Source organism: Caretta caretta, chromosome 3 (genome assembly GCF_965140235.1).
Source record: "Caretta caretta isolate rCarCar2 chromosome 3, rCarCar1.hap1, whole genome shotgun sequence".
In the NCBI taxonomy this organism is placed as follows: domain Eukaryota; kingdom Metazoa; phylum Chordata; order Testudines; family Cheloniidae; genus Caretta; species Caretta caretta.
This window is the reverse complement of record NC_134208.1, coordinates 3904845-3924394: the sequence shown is the minus strand read 5'-3', so window position 1 is coordinate 3924394 and position 19550 is coordinate 3904845. Positions and strand designations below refer to the sequence as shown.

The 19550-nt window shown below is 52.5% G+C and overlaps 1 protein-coding gene across 7 annotated transcripts in view; it reads left to right on the top strand.

Annotated features, from left to right (window-relative positions):
* Positions 1–19550, top strand: part of OTOF (otoferlin) — a 198887-nt gene that overhangs the window by 142312 nt on the left and 37025 nt on the right. For all 7 annotated transcript variants that reach the window (XM_048846046.2, XM_048846042.2, XM_048846045.2 and 4 more), the window contains 15 exons: positions 805–931; positions 1260–1314; positions 3943–4074; positions 5631–5693; positions 6329–6413; positions 8768–8927; positions 11450–11636; positions 11940–12126; positions 12761–12984; positions 14161–14269; positions 14564–14747; positions 16305–16425; positions 17007–17107; positions 17509–17599; positions 18159–18275. In XM_048846046.2, the coding sequence (XP_048702003.2) occupies positions 805–931; positions 1260–1314; positions 3943–4074; positions 5631–5693; positions 6329–6413; positions 8768–8927; positions 11450–11636; positions 11940–12126; positions 12761–12984; positions 14161–14269; positions 14564–14747; positions 16305–16425; positions 17007–17107; positions 17509–17599; positions 18159–18275 (1943 nt within the window). The remainder of the gene's footprint in view (positions 1–804; positions 932–1259; positions 1315–3942; positions 4075–5630; positions 5694–6328; positions 6414–8767; positions 8928–11449; positions 11637–11939; positions 12127–12760; positions 12985–14160; positions 14270–14563; positions 14748–16304; positions 16426–17006; positions 17108–17508; positions 17600–18158; positions 18276–19550) is intronic.

Here is a 19550-nt window from a genome sequence, read left to right as displayed (position 1 = left end):
AAAGGTTTTTAAGGCCCATCTTGACAAAGCCCTGGCTGGGATGATTTAGTTGGTGTTGGATCTGCTTTGAGCAGGGGGTTGGACTGGATGACCTCCTGAGGTCTCTTTCAACCTTAATCTTCTATGATTCTATGATTCCCCCATGTCCAATATCTATGATCTAGTCTGGTATTTCACTTTCTGCCACATCCAAACAGAGGAACAGTCCATCTGGTTCAGCATCTCACCTTATATATATAGGAATCGCCTGTATCCCTCTTTATGCCACATCTGGGCCACATCTGCAGTCCATGAAGTCTGGTATGTTTTCTCTAGCTGTGGCCAATGCCAGGTGCTTTAGGGCAGAGCATGGGACCCGCCCACACCCATCATCCATCTAGCTGAGTAACACTGAACCATAGGGGGAAATTCTTCTTGACCCACCAAGTCCTGAATTATGAGATTTGCTAGCTTTCTAACTCTTCTCCTGGCCAGTGTAACTTCAGGTATTATGCTAATTTCAATGTCTCTGATCCTTTGTGTTTTTTAATCCTCCTAAGATATATGCCTCCATAACATCCTACAGCTGTAAATTTCACAGGTTAATTATATGCAGCATGAAAGCCTGCTTCCGCTCCCTTGGTTTGAAAACTCTTGCCTGTAATTTGATGCGGGGACCCTTGCCTTTGTATTCTGGGGTTGGATGACTCAGAGTCACTAACTGGCCTTCGCTGAGCCGTTGGGTATTTAACGCGCTATTATATAGGGGAGACACGGGCACGAGGGAAAGTCATTCTTTGGTCTGTGTTTGTGTGCGTCCATCAGATGAACCTGCCATTCTGGAGGCAGGAGACCTGGACCGGAAAGCCATGCGGCTCGGAGGAGGCCTCGACCTAGACACCATTTCTCTGGCTTCGGTCACAGCCGTTACCACCGATGTGTCGAATAAGAGGTGAGGGAGGAAATTTGAGCCAATACGAGACAGGAAGTGACATCACCTGGCCCACAGTCCAGATGCACACTCCGCCTGCGTTCGGGGGGGGGGGGTGAGCCAGGGTTGTTACCGCAATGGCTCTTTAAAGACCTGCCTGAGATCTTGCCACCTGCAAAAGGCAAAACTCAGGAGAGGTTTCCTATCGCTTAGATCCAGAGAGAGAGAGGCGGGAAGAGGCTCAATAGCTTTGCAAATATTTTGTCAAGGTCTCCACATTTGCAGCAGCCAGAATACGCTGCTCATCTCTTTGTTTTATGAACATTGATTTTTCTCCTCCCCTTCCAAGGTCAAAGCCTGACATTAAAATGGAGCCCAGTGCTGGCCGGCCAATGGATTACCAAGTAAGTGGGGCTGCTGTGACCCCTTGCCTATCCTCCACATGCTCCTGGGGCTAGAGGCTGGCGGGGGGGGGGAGCAGAATGCCCTGCTGGGGAGATTAAAAGAGGGAGGGGGAGGAAGAGACTCCCTGCAAACATTTGGGGGAACCTCCAAACTCAGCCGTCTGCCTCACTGCTCTCAGGCCGGTTGGGAAGTTTATTGTAACGGGCTCGAAAACGGTGCAGGCCAGCGGCTAAGGCAAGGCTGAGGATGTGCAGGCCAGACATTTTCCAGAAGGGAAGAGAAGACTCATTCGGGCAGCCTGGGAGAGGGGCCTTTGCTTAGGGCGAAGGGCAATGGTCCAGCCCTGCCTGGTGAGCCGAGCTGCGTGCCCCGCCCCACCCCAACCAAGCGGCTAGCAGGCAGGCTGCGGGGTGGGCGGCAAAGGACAGAAACGGGCGATGCCCAGGGTTCCATGTATTTACAGCGTGTATCTTCATTTCTATTTGTCCCGACCCGCTGGGAGACGCCCTGAGCTGAAAGGCCAGGACATAACTTACCAACAGGGGCACACAGCTAGGGTCTGACATGGAGACCTCTGAAGCAGGCGGCTGTCTGTTACAGATAGCTCCAAGGAGATGCCTTTAGGGCTAGGGAACATTAAATTAAAGCTTGGGTGGGCGGCCATGGAAACTTTATTTAGTTCTTCCTGATCAGAAAGAGTCACCAAGCCACATCTTATGACCTGCTGCTGGGCTAAAGACCAGAGCTTGTCACTGTGGCTATTTCTCGAGGTGATGTATTGACCGTAGCAAGCACAGGATTGGGACCATCAAGAATTCATCCTTGGGACCATCAGCCTCCAGAATCCCAGGCCTCTAGCATCCACTGAATTAAAGGAGCAGACCTGTGCCAGAAAAGGGCTGACGTCTACATGAGCCCATGTTTCCATCTTCCCCATGTTTCGGGAAGAGGGCGGCAATGCCCGGCTAGCCATGTATGGACTGCAGCACTTCACCTACCCACCCAAAGGTCTGGTCATTCTGAATGACCCTTCTGAAACAGCCTGGGGAGGGTAGCTCATGCCAGGGAGTCCTGGGGAAGTCTGGCTGTTGACTGCTCTCACTCCGCATGCCCGCAACCATTCCTGTTTTGAGCAGATGTTGTAATTATTGATTGGCTGGATTGTATTCATGGCCCTTTGCAAATACCAGGCAGCTGCCTAGAGAGCCCTAAAACATCTAGATCACAGCTGGTCAGGAGAAAGGGACACGAGTGACTTGCTCGGCCAGAGGTGGACTTGTTGAACATTCCACCAAATGGGAGCATGTCCCAGGAATGCATCGCCAGTGGATGGCCAGTCCCACGCGGGAACAACAGCCCAAATGAAATTAGGCAAATACAATGGAGATATAAACTGAAGAGCTTTGAGTATAAACTAAACCGGATTGTGAGGCTAATGGGGAGCCAGTATAGCTCAGTCATTAATGGCGTAATGGAAGTGTCATGGGGTACAGGAGAAATGCAGCCTGCTGGTAAATTCTGAACCAGTCACAAGCAAGAGATGGAAAGAGCGGGCAGGCCAGCTGGGAGATCATTGTGGTCCTGCAAGGGCAAGGGAGACGTGGCGTAGTCTGTAATGGAGAAGATCACGAGTGTAGAGACATGGCTTAGTCTGGAATGGAGAAGATCACGAGGGTGTGGAGACATGACTTAGTCTGGAATGGAGAAGATCATGAGAGTGTGGAGACATGACTTCGTCTAGAATGGCTCAGTTCTGAGGTGTAGAAGAACTGGCAATGACAAAACACAGTCGGGGACACATGGGGCTTGTTTGCTAACCCTCGGTAGATCCATTTTCCATAACAAACTGGCTTTTGCTGAACGCCTAAAAATTTTAGGAAATCAATTACATTTGAGAACCACAGTCTGAAACGAAGTACTTGTGGCACCTTAGAGACTAACAAATTTATTTGAGCATAAGCTTTCGTGAGCTACAGCTCACTTCATCTGTCTGATACGGTGCTTCTGAAAGATGCAGGTAACAGTCAGAATATGACAGATAGGACGGGGGTGGGGAGGAGAAATTGTTAATCAGGGAGGCTGCTAATTAGGTGGGGCGCAGAGGTGGTCTCAGTCCAGTTCTTGCTGGGTGGGTGGCCATTTCATACAGACCCAGCCACCATTGTTGTCAGCTGGGAGTCTCAGGGCTTGTCTACGCACAGATGTTATATCAGTTTCACTAACGGTATGAACTGACATAGGTCAGCTGGTGCAACTATGTGGGGACCCCAAAACCAGTGTGACCCAGGTGTGAACCAGTGGAGAGTGTCCACATGCAAAGCTGCACTGGCCGAACTAAATCGGTTTAACTTCACTCCATTAGTGAAATGAGAGCAACTTCATGACCCAAGCCTCAGAGGACAGGCTCTGGCCTAAATAAGCTCACATCCACTCCAGGCCAGGGCGTGAGGACATCAGCAGCATTGAGGTAGGGAAGCTGACCCTGCCTGGGGTCTCGGGCTGTCGCTCTGGCACCTCCCCACCAGCACTGATCTCACGTCAGCAGACGAATGCAGGCCACCGGATACCGCGGAGAAGCGATGAACCCGGTTCTCACAAGGGTGGGTGTCCCTATCTCCCCTCCCCAGGTGAGCATCACAGTCATCGAGGCCCGGCAGCTGGTGGGGCTGAACATGGACCCCGTGGTGTGCGTGGAGGTGGGGGAAGAGAAGAAACACACATCCATGAAGGAGTCAACCAACTGCCCCTACTACAATGAGGTGAGCTGGCCTCTCCCCAGACCTGGCTCTGACACACACCTGTAGACAGATGTAGAGACTAGACTGAGCTGGGTGTTTGACTTCTCGGGTCAGGGTTAGCGGAAGATAAAGGTCGGATCTAGCCATTGATAGTCACAGGACGCCTCAGAGTATTACACTGGGCTTGGAGAACTGCTGCCTTGCTGACTAGCGTGCCAAATACTTGGGATTAAAAGCCCCTCCGGTACTGCTCCACGGGCCCGGTGGGACTAGCTGCCTGGGGCAGGAGAGACCGTGGGACCTGCCCCACGTTCCCGCAGAACGCTGGCTCTTCGAAGCACACCAACACTACAGCAAGTGGCTTGCTTGGCTGTGGTCTTTCCATGTGAATGAGGCAGCGCCTGACCCAGGGTCCGTCCGCTTTGAACATACGTGTCCTTGTGTTCGGGATGGTCTGTGAGTGCCCGGGACATGGGCAGTCACGCCAGTGGTTGGAGCAGGAGTCGATAGCCAGGAATCAGAGCCTAGGCTCAGGATCCTATCAAGGGCAGTCAGGACCAAAGGTCAGAGCAGGGTCAAACCTGAGGAGTAGCGCAGGAGTTTGCGGTCAGGTTCCAGGCCAGGGTCGACACCAAGGGTCAGAGTTCAAGTCAGGTTTCAGGGTCTGGGTCAGGAGGCAAAGTTCAAATGAAGCCTGAAGCCAGTTCAGGAGTAGGACAGGTCCTGGCATATACAGGAGATCCACACTGTTGCATGGACACATCTTGGACCGCCCCTTGGGTTTATATAGGGCAGGGAGCCAATCAGGAGCCAGGAGGCTGCTGCCTATCACAACCGTTGAGGCAGGACTTCCTGTGGTCTGTGTCCACTGTGAGTCATGGGCAGTGGAGCGCGAGCTAATTGCAGCTGCCTCTGGGTGATGGCCTGGAGCTGGCGCTTGCCTGGTGGCTCTGCAGCCTGGGTTCTAGATCCCTGGGGGCCTTACGGCCAGCGCCAGAACTGGAGCAAGGAAAGGGTGGAAACAAGCAGGCCGAAGCGCTATCGAAGCCAGGGGCAAATGCTTTGAGCAGCCGGTCTGTTGACTCTTCCACCCCATCAGGCAGCCTTGTGCAGGCCACCTGTGCTCGTTAGGTCACCCTGAGACTGGTTCTGCTTCCTGACAGGGTCAGGGGGATGGAATTCAGAACCAGATCCGAGCTGCCCCGACGGCACCTGTGCGGCTAGGATGAGCGAAAACCCAGGGAAAGCAGCCAATGCCTCTGAGTGCTTTTACGAGAGAAAGCGTCTGTTCGCTTGATCTATGTTGAATTTACTGACCCTTGTCCCATTGACCCAGTTTTCATAGCGGATCATATTTTCCATTCATTTGACCACAAACGCTGTCATTTTCTAAGGTGATTTGGATCTTCCTTCTCCCCCCCACCCCACCTCCTCAGCAACTTCCGTTGCCCGGAGCCAGTCCCATGCGATGGTTGTCTCTGGTAACGAGGGCTGGTCGTTGGTAGCCATTTTGACGTTCCCTCCGAAAGGCACGCCCCTTTGTTCCCCCTCCCTTACAGCTTCCCTTTCCTTTGCAGTACTTCGTCTTTGATTTCCACGTGCCCCCGGACGTCATGTTCGATAAAGTCATCAGACTGTCGGTAAGCGTGCTTGAGCGGGTGCGCGCGTGTGTGCGGCCCCTTCGCTGCCCTTTCAGAGTATGGGTGGAAAGAGCCCGTTTCACCTGCCGGTGGCGTTTGCGGGTGAAAAGTGAGGGAAGGAGCTGGGGGATGCCGCTGTCAGCCACTGTGCAAGCTTCCCTGAGCAAGAGCTTTGCCGGTGCCCCTCTCTCCTGGCCCACAGCCCCCTCTGCTAGTCCAGGGCCCTCCGTTATTCCAGACCTGGGTACGCCCACGCAGGGCTCGCTTGTAGACTAGAGCACATGCTGTAATTCCAGTCTCAGCACCTCGCTCCCAGCCCATTCACCTGAGCCCCATCCTGCTCTTCCAGTCTGGTCACATGCCGCTCTGCTAACGCATCTCCATGCTGATTCCCAGCTTCCTCCTGCCATTCAGGTCCTCGGCAGAGATGCCGGGTTTTGCCGTGTGTGGGCCCATGCTCAAGGGAGACTAAGAGAACCCTCTCCCATGCACCCATCTCGTTCATGACATTTCCAGATCTGGGAGGCTGAATCCGCACTCTGGGACCTGCTGCCCCACTCCCCGCATGGCTGGGCTTGGGGGCGGTGCAGTAGCTCAGTGCGTACTGACTTGCTTGTGCCTTTGTTGATCGAAAGGTCATCCACTCTAAGAACCTCTTGCGCAGTGGGACCTTGGTGGGCTCCTTCAAAATGGATGTTGGGACCATTTACACGCAGCCTGGTACGTAGCAGTGGCTTGGGCGGGGGTGGTTCATGCCTGGGGAAAAGTCTGTGCTCAAACCCCACTTTGTTAACAGAAGGGTTGGCCTCTCTGTGGGTCAGTTGAAATGGAGAGAAGGGGGTGGAGGCTTAAGGTTTTATCAGCGCTTGCTTGGGATGGCTGCCATGCTCACAAGTGATGTGCCGACAAAACCTTCGGGCCATTTCCATCCCACGATGTGTTTGGTTTATGCCACGTCAGTGACCGAAGAAGCTGATTGATAGGCCTGTCAAGGAAATGTCTGCCCGTCTGCATTCTCCCTTCAGTGTGTTTGCACACATGCAACAAGAAATGTTACTATTGGGACTTATTTGGCCCGTCTCTCCAGCTGGCAAGGCAGGGTGGTGTTGCTTCTTGGGGCTATATACCATGTCTCTGATATCCTGGGACTGCCATGGCTATAACAGCACTGCATACAGGGCTTAGCGATGTTTATTGTGAAAACAAGCATAAGTTTATTTAACAAAGAACAGAGATTCAAATAATCGCAAGTAGGTAGAAGTATTGGAAACAATTGGTTTCAGAGTAACAGCCGTGTTAGTCTGTATTCGCAAAAAGAAAAGGAGTACTTGTGGCACCTTAGAGACTAACCAATTTATTTGAGCATAAGCTTTCGTGAGCTACAGCTCACTTCATCGGATGCATCGGATGAAGTGAGCTGTAGCTCACGAAAGCTTATGCTCAAATAAATTGGTTAGTCTCTAAGGTGCCACAAGTACTCCTTTTCTTTTTTTGGAAACAATTGGTTACATCTAAACCAAAATCATAATACACCTTCTAGAATCTAGACTTAACTAACAAGACACCGTCTTCTCTATAATACTTAGTCCTGCCTTGAATGCAGGGGACTGGACTAGATGACCTCTCAAGGTCCCTTCCAGTTCTATGATTCTATGATTCTCTAAGGACGTTTAGCTCACTCAAAATCTTTCTCCCGCTGTTTTTCTGCCAGGTTGGCTGTGATCCCTTTTTACGCTCTCAGCTTATCTCCTAGGGGAAGGAAGCCATGTGTCCCCTTGTATTCTCCTGATATACCTGACTAATTCTGTAATTCTCCTGTTGTGTCTTCCTTCCTGTAAGCTTTGAGATCTCTTGTCTCTGCTGTCTTGATAAGCTGATGGCTCTGTATGAAAGAGTCTTGTCGTAAGATACAGCATACACAACGGTCAGCCAAGGAGGGAGAAGTGTCTCCTAACCCTGCCTGAACAGAACCTGTTTGTCACCTTCAGCTGACCTGCCTTAACTCACCTACCTTAAGAACATAGTTTTCAGTACAGATACTTAACCGATTAAATAGGATCTTTACGTACGTTCCCTGATGACTAGCGTAGCTCTGGCTGTTGGTGGAGACCTCACATTCCACCTTTTGGCCCATTATTATGTAGACATCAGATCCAGGGGATCCCTATAAACCCCTACGCACCCCTTATGCCTTCTGCCAGTTGGCATCAAGTGGTCCCTGGATCCCAGGGCTTATCTAGACCCATGGTTCACAGTGGGCTTGCCTTGGAAGGAGATAAGTCATAGCTAACACATTTAAGAAACCTCTAAAAGGGTCTAAAATTACTTTTTTTTTCTATACAGAATAATGGTGCAATTTTTAAGTGCAAAATGTCACAATATGCCAAAGGTTGTATCCCATTGGAAAAGGCTCCACACTTATAGGGACTTTAAGGCCATGGCCCTTTCACACTGCTCTGGCACTGCGGCCCTTTACAAGATAGTGGACCACCACCCTACCTCTTGTCCAGGACTGAATCTCACCATCCGGCACCATTGCCGATGCGAAACTGGGGAGAAATGTCACATTTTCGGTGGGGTAAGAGGGAAACCTGTTTGTGGCAGATTGATTTTTTTTTAAAAACTGACAGCCGCTTTGGCATGTTAGTGGTTGTCCTGGCTGAGCTGAATTGGTAGGCAGAGTGCAGGTGAAACAATCAAAAGGGTGTGAAAAATGCAGTTGATAAGGTCACTCTGCAGTTTATCTGTGGGTTTCGCCTCCACTGAGAAGCTATGGGCACTACACAAAACCCTGACATAGTTTTCAAAATATATAGGCATTTGGGGTGGGCCCAGGAGAGCTTCAGATAACAGGCAGCTAGTATTTTACAGGCTAGATCACTGGGATTTTCCCCTTTGAGAAAGATTTTGAGCATAAAAAGCATGGAGTGCCATCTGTATTCCTCTCACTCATGGGAGCTGAGACATGCACTCCCACATGGAGGTCGCAGAAAAGGGTCAGACAGTTTCCTACTCCATAAATAACCCCTGAACTTTCTTTTGGTGACTGACTTTCCCTGCCTCCTGGCTTCCAGAGCATCAGTTCTACCACAAATGGGCCATCCTGTCCGATCCCGAGGACATCACGGCCGGCTTGAAAGGGTACCTGAAGTGTGACATCGCTGTGGTGGGGAAAGGGGACAACATAAAGACACCGCACAAAGCCAACGAGACAGACGAGGATGACATCGAGGGGTGAGGCAGCATGGAACTGGGTTCACCACTCTGGAATTAGCCACCTCCAAACATTAGCCGTCTCTCACAGCTCAGGGACCATCCTTGTGCCACAGATCCATGTGGGGTAGATTGATGGGTTTCAGTGATTTGTAACAGGTCTTCAACGGCCAGGTCTCCAGTCCAGCCCAGGGCGGTCATGACTGACAGCCAAGTTGGCGTCTGTTGGCAAAACACTTTTGAGCGGTCTCGGCATAGTGCCTGCATTGTTAAACCACTGCTTCAGCAGGCCACATTGTTGGCAGCCTCAGCAAAGATGCCAAGGACTGTATGGGCCAGGGAGGCTGTCTTCTCCTCTAGAAAAGGGGGTTGATCTAGCTTCTGCCAGGTGGAGCCAGCAGCAACTACAGCTGGGTTCAATATCTAGGGGTTCCTTTTCTACAATACAGCACAGAACCGGCTTGAGCCCCCACCCAGTGACCTGGGAAATTTACACACCACCCCTGGGCATCTGAGAGGCAATTCTTCCCCACTTGCAAGCACAGAGTCTGAGTGTAGAAAAGAAACTTTGAATGAAAGGAGAGAAGTCACCCGACATTAATTAGGGAAAATGCCACAAGTGGGATTCATAAACATAAAACCGTGAGCAGGACGCGCGCCCCCCACCCCCCCGCAGAGTGCGTGGGGCCGGGCCTTCCATCCCATATTCTTGAGTTCTACAGCCAATAGTTCCTTTACTGTGCCCCCTCACCACAGCCCACTCACAGTGGTTGTCCTTGGCCAGTGAGCACCCGGGGCTCAGAGGTGCATATGGGTGAGAGCCTGGCCACCTCCCCAGCTGCTCATTCACTGTCCGACTGTCAGTCACCTTCTGCTGCCACCTGCTGTGATCTCTGCACATCCCGTCTCTTAGTGATTATCAGCTCTGTGCAGAAACACTGCCCCATTGCCAGCAACGCCCACTTCCATTTGAGCACTTTAACATAACAAAAGGCTCCCAAGGAAGCCTGTTTAGCTTTATTTTTTAACAGTGGGTAGAAACAGCTTAAACCAGCCCAAGGACGTTTAGGGGAGGGAATCCCCACATCCTCTCTGAAACACCTGTCCCCACCCCTCTTACTTTCACAGGGGTCTGGCATTCGAGCCCCTGGCTTAGTAAGTTCCTTTCAGCTGAGGGTGACCCCTCAGTCGGGATAAGCTCAGCACAGTTCTGCTCCCCTTTAGTCATACAAGGAAGATAACAACGTTTCACTATCCCTGCACTCAGTACTAAAGGGATTTGTAACCCAACACCAGCCAAAGCTGATCACTTGGAGCTACGCAGCTTCTGTCTGCTGGATACGCAGGCAGAGTAGGTGTGTTCATGTAAATACAGTTTGCTCCTAAAGTCTCTCTCCCTCCAGAACTAGCTATCAGGGGAGAGTTCATTCAGACCGTGCTTAAACTCATTGTCAGGGCACTGCAGGGAAGCTGTCCTGCCATTCCCCTGCTGGCCTGGGTCTGTGGGGGACACAGGGGTGGGAAGCCTGCAGAGGTGTTGATGCAGAGCACTGAAAATCCCTACAAAATACTCAGGAGAAAAGTCCATGAGGTTCAAAACTTAGTTCACCCCCACAGTGATAGACCAATGAAGTGGCTCAAGGTGTCTGGGGCCTTTAAAGCCAAACCTCAGGTCCCTGTCTGGTTACCTAGCATCCCCCTGGTTATACAGCATCCCCGGCAACCAGGCTAGAAGGGATGTCCCACGCCATTTGCTGCAACCGCCCCAGGCTTTATTCTGGCCCCATCTGACATCTCTGAGATTGCAGGTGGGTGACTGAGGGTGCAGTCTGGCCCATTTTTAGCCAGAAGGTTGTGCTGTCCACTGATGTAGCGAGGAAGTTACCCCCATCTCGCCCCAGACAACATAGTGCGGTCATGGGGCCAGAGCCGCATTCTGGCACTTTTGCCACACAGAGGATTCCATTGGCATCCTCCGCTCAGCATGATGGTTGCACTACATGGAAGACGCCATTTGGTTGAGCAAAATGGCGTCCTCTGCATGGTGCGTGGGAGGTCGCACTGGTGGGGGCGTTCCCACACTGGCGGGGGCGGTCCCACAGGGCAGGGGCGTTCCGCTCATTGCCCATTCAGGACAACACCTATTTAAGCGACTTATCCCTGGACAGATCTCAGGGTGGAAATAAATAGCAAGACCAGAGACCATATGGATGAGAACCTGTTCATGAGATCCAGCCCAATGGTCACATGCATTGCAAGGCCAGATCCATGGGGAGTCCTCCGTAAAACGGCCAGTCTCCATGCTGAATCGGGAGAGTTGGCAGAGATGTAGCAATGAAGCCAACTTGGCTCCAGACATGGTCACTCATCTATGTTCTTCTTCAGTGCCGAAGGGAGACGCAGAGCGTGAAGGGGAAGCTGTGCCCACTTCTGAAAGTCTCGCCTCCCCAGAGTCGGTCCCTCAGCCACGGTGCGACTAGCCAACTCCTCCCCTTGGGCCCAGTGACCCCCTCCAGCCCTGTCTGTCTGTGTCCACGTTGCAGGAACCTGCTTCTTCCAGATGGCATCCCGCCAGAGCGGCAGTGGGCCCGTTTCTACATCAAGATCTACCGCGCGGAGGGGCTGCCCCGCATGAACACCAGCCTCATGGCCAACGTGAAGAAGGCACTCATCGGAGAGAACAAGGATCTGGTGGACCCCTACGTCCAGGTGCTGTTTGCAGGGCAGAAGGTAAGCAGGTTATTTGCTGAGCCGTGGCACTGGGAGATGCCCTGGGAAAGGCAATCACTGGGCAAAGCTTTCCTGTTTGCCACATTCCTCTGTTGTGTCCAAACAACGTGAACAATTTTGTTCAGCACTTTGCGATAGCCACCAGTCGCGGGAAGGTCCCATTGCATATGCTGGGAGGAGAGAATCGCTGGCTCAGTGCATGGTCCGTTGGTTACCACCAGCAGGGGCAACAGGTGAAGACAGCCTGGTGGTCATTAGCCTAGGCCACTCCACGATCCTGCTCCCGCTCTTCCCATCTGGCAGGGGAAAACGTCAGTGCAGAAGAGCAGCTATGAGCCCCTCTGGAACGAGCAGATCATCTTCACGGAGATGTTCCCCCCTCTGTGCAAGCGGCTCAAGGTCCAGATCCGGGACTCGGACAAGGTCAACGACATGGCCATCGGCACCCACTTCATTGACCTGCGCAAGATCTCCAATGAAGGGGACAAAGGTAAAGCCCAGGGGCTGATCCTCCACCCTGCTGGAAAAGGCCGACATGACGGCATAGGCACCACTTACCTCCCCCTTCAGCCTAGAGATTAGTGAGCCTGGGTGCCCGGCCTGAGAGGCTTCGCTTCAGAAAGTGCTGCGCACCCATCTTCTGCAAATCAGGCCCTTGTAAGACATCTCCAGCTGGGCCCCGAAGCCCACTAGTCACTTCCACAAGCTCTGCCACAGGCAGGTGCAAATCTGATACACTCCCACTTGTTGTTGTTATTTGTATTACCGTAGCACCTGTGAACCCCAGTCAGTGCTAGGCACTGTACAAACACAGAACAAAAAGTCCATCCTGCCCCAAAGAACTCCCAGCTACGTGTAAGACGAGAGATGGCAGACAGAGACAGACAGATGGGGGAGCCCAAGGAAACAGTGAGGTGATATTGGTCAGCGTGATGATAGGCAGCGGTATTTGTGCACCGGCAGCCTGTGCTCACACACACACGTCTGGGTACCCGTGAAGGCACGCACCGGTGCAATTGTGCACATTCACACAGTCCTCCATGCCCACGCCACTCAGGTGAGGCCACGTCCTGGTGTTTGCACTGCCCTCACCCCGTTCACCAGGCATGTTCTCTCTGCTGCAGGCTTCCTGCCCACCTTCGGCCCAGCCTGGGTGAACATGTATGGCTCCACCCGGAACTACACCCTGATGGACGAGCACCAGGACCTGAACGAGGGCCTGGGCGAGGGCGTCTCCTTCCGCGCCCGGCTGCTCCTCAGCCTCGCCGTGGAGATCCTGGACACCAGCAACCCGGAGATCACCAGCTCCACAGAGGTGCAAGTGGAGCAGGCCACGCCGGTCGCAGACGTGAGTCAACCCCGCCATTTCCCTAGCCAGCTCCCGTGCCACGTCTTGCGAGTTGACGGTCAGGTTGCTTCACCCCTCCGAGGCCTGTTCATCCCTTGTCTCTCAGTGCAGCGAGCATGGGGCAGGGGCAGTCTGCCCCTGTTGGGACGGCCACCAACAGGGAAAGTTAGTCCCAGCCAGGGCGCGGTTTCTGGAATCTGGAGACATCTGTTCTGTTAGAAACAGGTCACCAGAGACCCTTGTTTCGCGATGGCGACCAAATAGCCTTCATGTGATGACAGCTGTCTGTCTGCCCTGCCCCCACCACCACCTCTTGGCGGGGATTGAACCGGGACTAAGCGGTGAAAGGCTCCGTACCCCAAGGTGGATGACATTTTTCGACAAAAACTTTTTTTTCGGCCAAAAAAAAAATGTAGATTTGGTGACCCCAAAACGTTGTGCCATTTTGTGTTGATTTTGCTGAATGGTTCACTGAGGGAGAAAAAAGCTAAGAACAAATTCTGAAAAATGGCGTCCTTTTGTTTCAGCCGTTTTGAAATGAAACATTTCCATTTTTCAGCTCAGAACGCCTTTTGGGGTCAAAGTTTCCTTTATTTCTTTTTTGTAAATCAAAAACCTTGAAAAATGTTCCAAATCAAAACCAAACTGGTTTGTGGGACCTGAAGCGTTTGGGATTTTTACCTTTCCAGTCCTGAAAAGTTTCCAAAAATGTTCATTTTTGGTGCGACCCAAAATGATTTTTTTTTTAAATTGCAAACTAACGGAGAAGCCTGTTACTCATCCAGCTCTGTTCTTATCTCACAACAAGTCCCAGCACGGCCCCAAAGTCCTAAGAGAGACTAAGCTACCCTCTGTCAACCAGAGGGGTGCTCCACAGATCAAGATTAAGGTACCTTAGTAGTGCAGCGTGGGTTGCTACTGCTCATGCTGGGAATAAACACAGGCCCTCAGTCTGTAGGCCTGTGAATCTGGCATCTTTTATTGGCAATAAAGTCCACTGGAAACCAACAAAGCTGCCTCCCCAGAACTGATAGCTACTGTGGGTACCAAAACACATTGCCAGTCTGCAGGCTTCCCAACTGCTAAGTAGAGGGACCTTGTAGTCCCATCAGCCAGTTCAGCCAGTCTCTACCGCCCCCCTACTCTCATGTTAACAGCCTGTACTTTCTCCGGCAGAACTGCACTGGCAAAATGGAAGAGTTCTTTCTCTTTGGAGCCTTCCTGGAAGCGACCATGATTGACAGGAAGATCGGGGACAAACCCATCAACTTTGAGGTCACAATAGGTTGGTATTTTTGTAAAAATGGGTTTACGCTCAAGCTGTGATGGCTCCTGGCTTTAGCTCTGGAGAACCTGGTGCAATCCATCCTGGTGTTAAATAAATACCAAGGAGGGAGAGAAGATGTTCAGGGGTCCGGGATATGAGCCCCGGTCAGTGTTCACGGTGGTTGAAACTCCCTGACCTCCCTAGGATCCCCTGGGAGGGGGAGGGGGGAATTCCTTCGCCACCCTAAATCAGTGGCGACTGACGGAGCCGGGGGCGAGGGTAAGGGTTTTCGTTCGCCGCCCTCTTCCCAAGGCAACTACGGGAACCGGATCGACGGCACGGCCAAGCTCAGCCTGAAGAAGAAGAAGGAGGGCGGGGACGGCAAGCAGGAGGACTCTGAGCTGCTCCAGCGCTCGAGCGAGGACGAAGCCGATGACGACGGGGAGCTGGCCTCTGTCTCCTCGACTCAGCCAGTGAAGCCCCTGATCACGGACAGGCAAGTGTGCCAGGCTGGTCAATGGGACGGGGTGTTGCTGAAGGTTGGGGGGGAAGATAAAAGAGGGGGGGGGACCCTTGTGGTGTGTAATTAGATCGAACAGAATTTGGGGTCTCCTGCCTTTCAGGCAGTTGGGAAGCAGAGCGAGTGGGCTCTTCCCGCCCTGCTGGCTTCATTAGGGTACAATACAATGCAGTATAGGGTGAGTTTGGTGCTTCAAACTGAGAAGAGGATACTGCCTTCCAAGCCATCAGCAGGGTTACAGGACAACAGGTTAGGCCCTCCAGGCAGAGAAACTGCTGGAGCTCCGAGCAGCTTTGAAGGGTCCCTTCTGATCTGTGCTCCAGCCCACAGCTGAGGCAGGCCAGCTGCGGGTGTTTGACTGCAGTGTAGACAAGCCCAGAGAGGCTAATTGACTGGTCCAGGGAATCTCCGCTGGAGCAGAGAACTGAACCCAAATCTCCTGAGAACCAAGCTAGCACTCTAACCACTGGGCAGTCCTTCCTCCCTTAGTCTAGGTCTTCTCTGCCTTGTCTATTCTCTGTCCACACTCGCACCTCGAGAGCATGAGAAGAGGTGAAGTTTTTGACTCTGACAGTACTTAACCACTGGAACAATTTGCCAAAGGTTGGGTGGATTCTCTGTCACTGGCAAATTCTCAATGAAGATTGGACAATTTTCTGAAAGATCTGCTGTAGTTTAAACAGGAATTACTGTGGGGCAGCTCTCTGGCCGGTGCTATGTCGGAGGTCAGACCAGATGATCACAATGGTCCAGTTTTGGTGCTCACAATTCAAGAAGGATGTTGATAAACTAGAGAGGGATCAGAGAAGAGCCACGTGAATATTTAAAGGAATAGAAAACCTGCCTTACAGTGATAGGTTGAGCTACCTGAGTCTAGTTAGCTTAGCAGTGAGAAAGTTAGGGGGTGACTTGATCCCACACTATGAGTATCTACATGGGGAACAAATATTTAATCATGGGCTCTTCAGTCTAGCAGAGAAAGGTCTAACAGGATCCAATGGCTGGAAGTTGAAGCTAGACAAATTCAGATGGGAAGGCATAGATGCGTGATGGTGACGCTAATTATCAATTTACCAAGGATCGTGCTGGATTCTCCGTCACTGACAAGTTTTTAATTAAGATCAGATGTTTCTCTAAAAGCTCTGCTCTAGGAATTATTCTGGGGCCGGTCTCTGGCCTGAGTCATACAGGAAATCAGACCAGATGATCACAATGGTCCCTTCTGGCCTTGGGATCTATGGACCTATGAATGGGGCTATTTGCAAGCGAGCAACCAACAATTTCCTTCTGCTCAGGGCAACTGTCTGATCCTGGGGCCCGGCCCAAAGCCCCCTGAAGTTTATGGGAGTCTTTCCGTTGACATCAGTGCGTTTGGAAGAGGCGCTTAGTGTGACCTCCGCTCCATCTGCCGTGCACTCCTTGGTGGGCTCCATGAAGCCTGTGCGGGATGAGCGCCCTCACGCTGTCTGGATGCCGGCAGTGCCCTCCCAGGTGCGCTCACGCTCTGGTGTATCCTTCCTCCCTTCCCTGCAGGAACTACTTCCACTTGCCTTACTTCGAGAAGAAGCCCTGCATCTACATCAAGAGCTGGTGGCAGGACCAAAGACGGAGGCTCTACAATGCCAACATCATGGACAAGATCGCGGACAAGCTGGTCAGTCCGAGGACGGGGTAGGGCTCCTAGGGGACTAGGAGCCCGGGGGGCAGCGGACAGCACACCTAGTTCCCCTGCATTGACACCTGTGTCCGCACTGCTCATGGTACATGAACGGTCCCATCGCAGGGACCACGCTGGTGAACCCAGCCACATAGGGAGCCAAAGCCTGGGACCCTGGTGTCCAGAGGGATATGGGGGGCAGCCCCAGTTACAGCTCGAAGCTGAGGGAGAGCAGAAAGCTCCAGAGACTGGCCTCATTAGCTTAGTGGTGAGGGATCCCCAAGGAGACATCTCAGAAGCCCCACCCAAGGAGGCATGAAGTCGCTGGGGAAAGCCCCAGAGAAGGCCCAGAACTGGTCTCCTCTGACTGTGTGAGCTAACAACACCGAGCCGGCCCCAGCCCTTGCCAGCTACACCTGGCCGGCTGGCCGACTGAGCAGGGCACCCCGACTCCCCAGCCCCGGCCCGGAAGAGAGAGGGGAAGGGGCTTCTCGCTCCCAACGTGGCTCTCCCAGGGGAGCTGCGGTTCCGTCCTGCCCCCAAGGACGCGTGGCCTCCTTCTCTCCTTGCCGTTCCAGGAGGAGGGGCTCAACGACGTGCAGGAGATGATGAAGACGGAGAAGCCGCACCCTGAGCGCCGGCTCCGAGGGGTCCTGGAGGAGCTGAGCAGCGGATGCTTGTGAGTTGGAAGGGGGAAGGGGAAGAGGCAGAGGCCCAGCCAGAAACACGGCGGAAAGTCTCAAGGACTCAGTCACCAGGGCCCTGTGAGAGTTACAGCCTCGTATGTGGAGGGCAGCTCCTGCCATGCCACCCCCAGCAGCATGAGCCAATAAGCCAGTTGCCCATTAGCTGTATTGCAGGGAGTCTGGTGGGTGGCTAGGTGATCTACCTGCTGCAGAGATCCTTGGCAGGGAACGGGGATCCTGCTGGAGGCATCCTGGTCTGTCCCTACTGGGTGAAATTCACCCTGTGCATTGCCATCCCTCCATCCCTCTCACGCCCACCCCACGCCTTCAGCCGCTGTCTTTCCTCTCCTGAGCCCCATGTGACTGCCGATGTCGTGTCTCTCTCCCCCGCCAGCCGCTTTGTGACCCTCGCCAACAAAGACCAGAGCCTCTCCACCCGGACCAGACTGGACCGAGAGCGGCTCAAATCCTGCATGCGGGAGCTGGTGAGAGCATCTGGCGGGTGGGGCAGGGTGAAAGGTCAGCGAGGGGTGGGGGGGCTCTGGGCGCTGCCAATGGGATATGGAGCCCAGCGCCCAAGGGGGAAAGCTGTAACTGTGGGTGGTGTTCAATGAGATGGGACTGGCAGCTCAGCGACCCACTGCTGCTTCTGGCTCTCCTGGCCCTTGCTCGGCAGCCTCCAGGACAGTATGGAGTATGGGAACTGCGCTTCCCCGGTGAACAGGCGAGAGACTTGCCCTGTCACTTTCCAGGCTGCCCCTCATCACTGCATAGAGGTCTCCAGGACTGCCAACCCAGCCCCTTTCACTAGGGCGACCTTCTCTGTACCTTGGCTTAGCTCCTCCCTGCATCTGACAGGTGTTAATGAATTCACTGTCTGTGAAGTCGGCATCACCATCCCCGTATTATAGATGGGGAAACTGAGGCACCGTCCTTCCACCCCCTCCTCACTGCATGCAGACCTGCCCTGTCTTTTTCCCTTCTCTCTGGTCCCTTTACCACTCATTCACTTTATGCCCTTGGCACCTGACGCTGTACCCGCAGGAGAACATGGGCCAGCAAGCCAAGATCCTGCGGTCGCAGGTGAAGAAGAACACGATGAGGGACAAGCTGAAGCTGGTGCAGAACTTCCTGCAGAAGCTCCGCTTCCTGGCGGATGAGGTGAGCAGGAACCACCTCTCCGCACTGACCCTGGGCGTGAGCCTGGCTGGCCCCTGGGGGAGGGAAACAAGCAGCCTCTGTGGATGGCTGTTGCTTTGTGCATCGATCCTAGGCCGAGGGCAAGGGAAACCGGCATACTGAGGCTTTATAAGCCTGTATGGGGCAAAGGTGCCCCACAGCCCAGGATGCTCCAGGTGGATTCTGCTTCTCCTCAAAGGTGTCCATGTTCTGCTCTCAGTTAAGTTCATTAAGTCCAAAGCAGATTGCAAAGAGTTACAAAAGGATCTCATTAAACTGAGTGACTGGGCAAGAAAATAGCAGATGAAATTCAATGTTGATAAATGCAAAGTAATGCACATTGGAAAACATAATCCCAACTCTACATATTAAATGATGGGGTCTAAATTAGCTGTTACCGCTCAAGAAAGATCTTGGAGTCATTGTGGATACTTCTCTGAAAACATCCACTCAGTGTGCAGCGCAGCCAAAAAAGTGAACAGAATGTTGGGAATCATTAGGAAAGGGACAGATAATAAGACAGAAAATATCATGTTGCCTCTATATAAATCCATGGGACACCCACAGCTTGAATACTGCCTGCAGATGTGGTCACCCCACTTCAAAAAAGAGATATTGGAATTGGAAAAGGTTCAGAAAAGGGCAACTAAAATGATTAGGGGTATGGAACAGCTTCTGTATGAGGAGAGTTTAGTAAGACTGGGACTTTTCATCTTGGAAAAGAGACGACTAAGGGAGGATATGATAGAGGTCTATAAAATCGTGAGAAAGTAGATAAGTGATATTTATTCCTTCTCATAACAAAAGAACTAGGGGTCACCAAATGAAATGAATAGGCAGCAGGTTTAAAACAAGTAAAAGGCAGTATTTCTTCACACAACACACAGTCTACCTGTGAAGCTGTTTGCCAGAGGATGCTGTGAAGGCCAAGACTATAACAGGGTTCCAAAGAGAACTAGATAAGTTCATGGAGGATAGGTCCAATCAATGGCTATCAGCCAGGATGGGCAGGGCTGGTGTCCCTAGCCTCTGTTTGCCAGGAGCTGGGAATGGGCGATAGGGGATGGATCACTGGATGATTCCCTGTTCTGTTCATTCCTTCTGGGGCACCTGGCACTGGCCACTGTTGGGAGACAGGACACTGGGCTGGATGGACCTTTGGTCTGACCCGGTATGGCCGTTCTCATGTTCTTATGATACCCATGCTGGTGTCTGGGCCTCGTTGACTTTCCTACAGTACACAAGTGCATTGGTTGA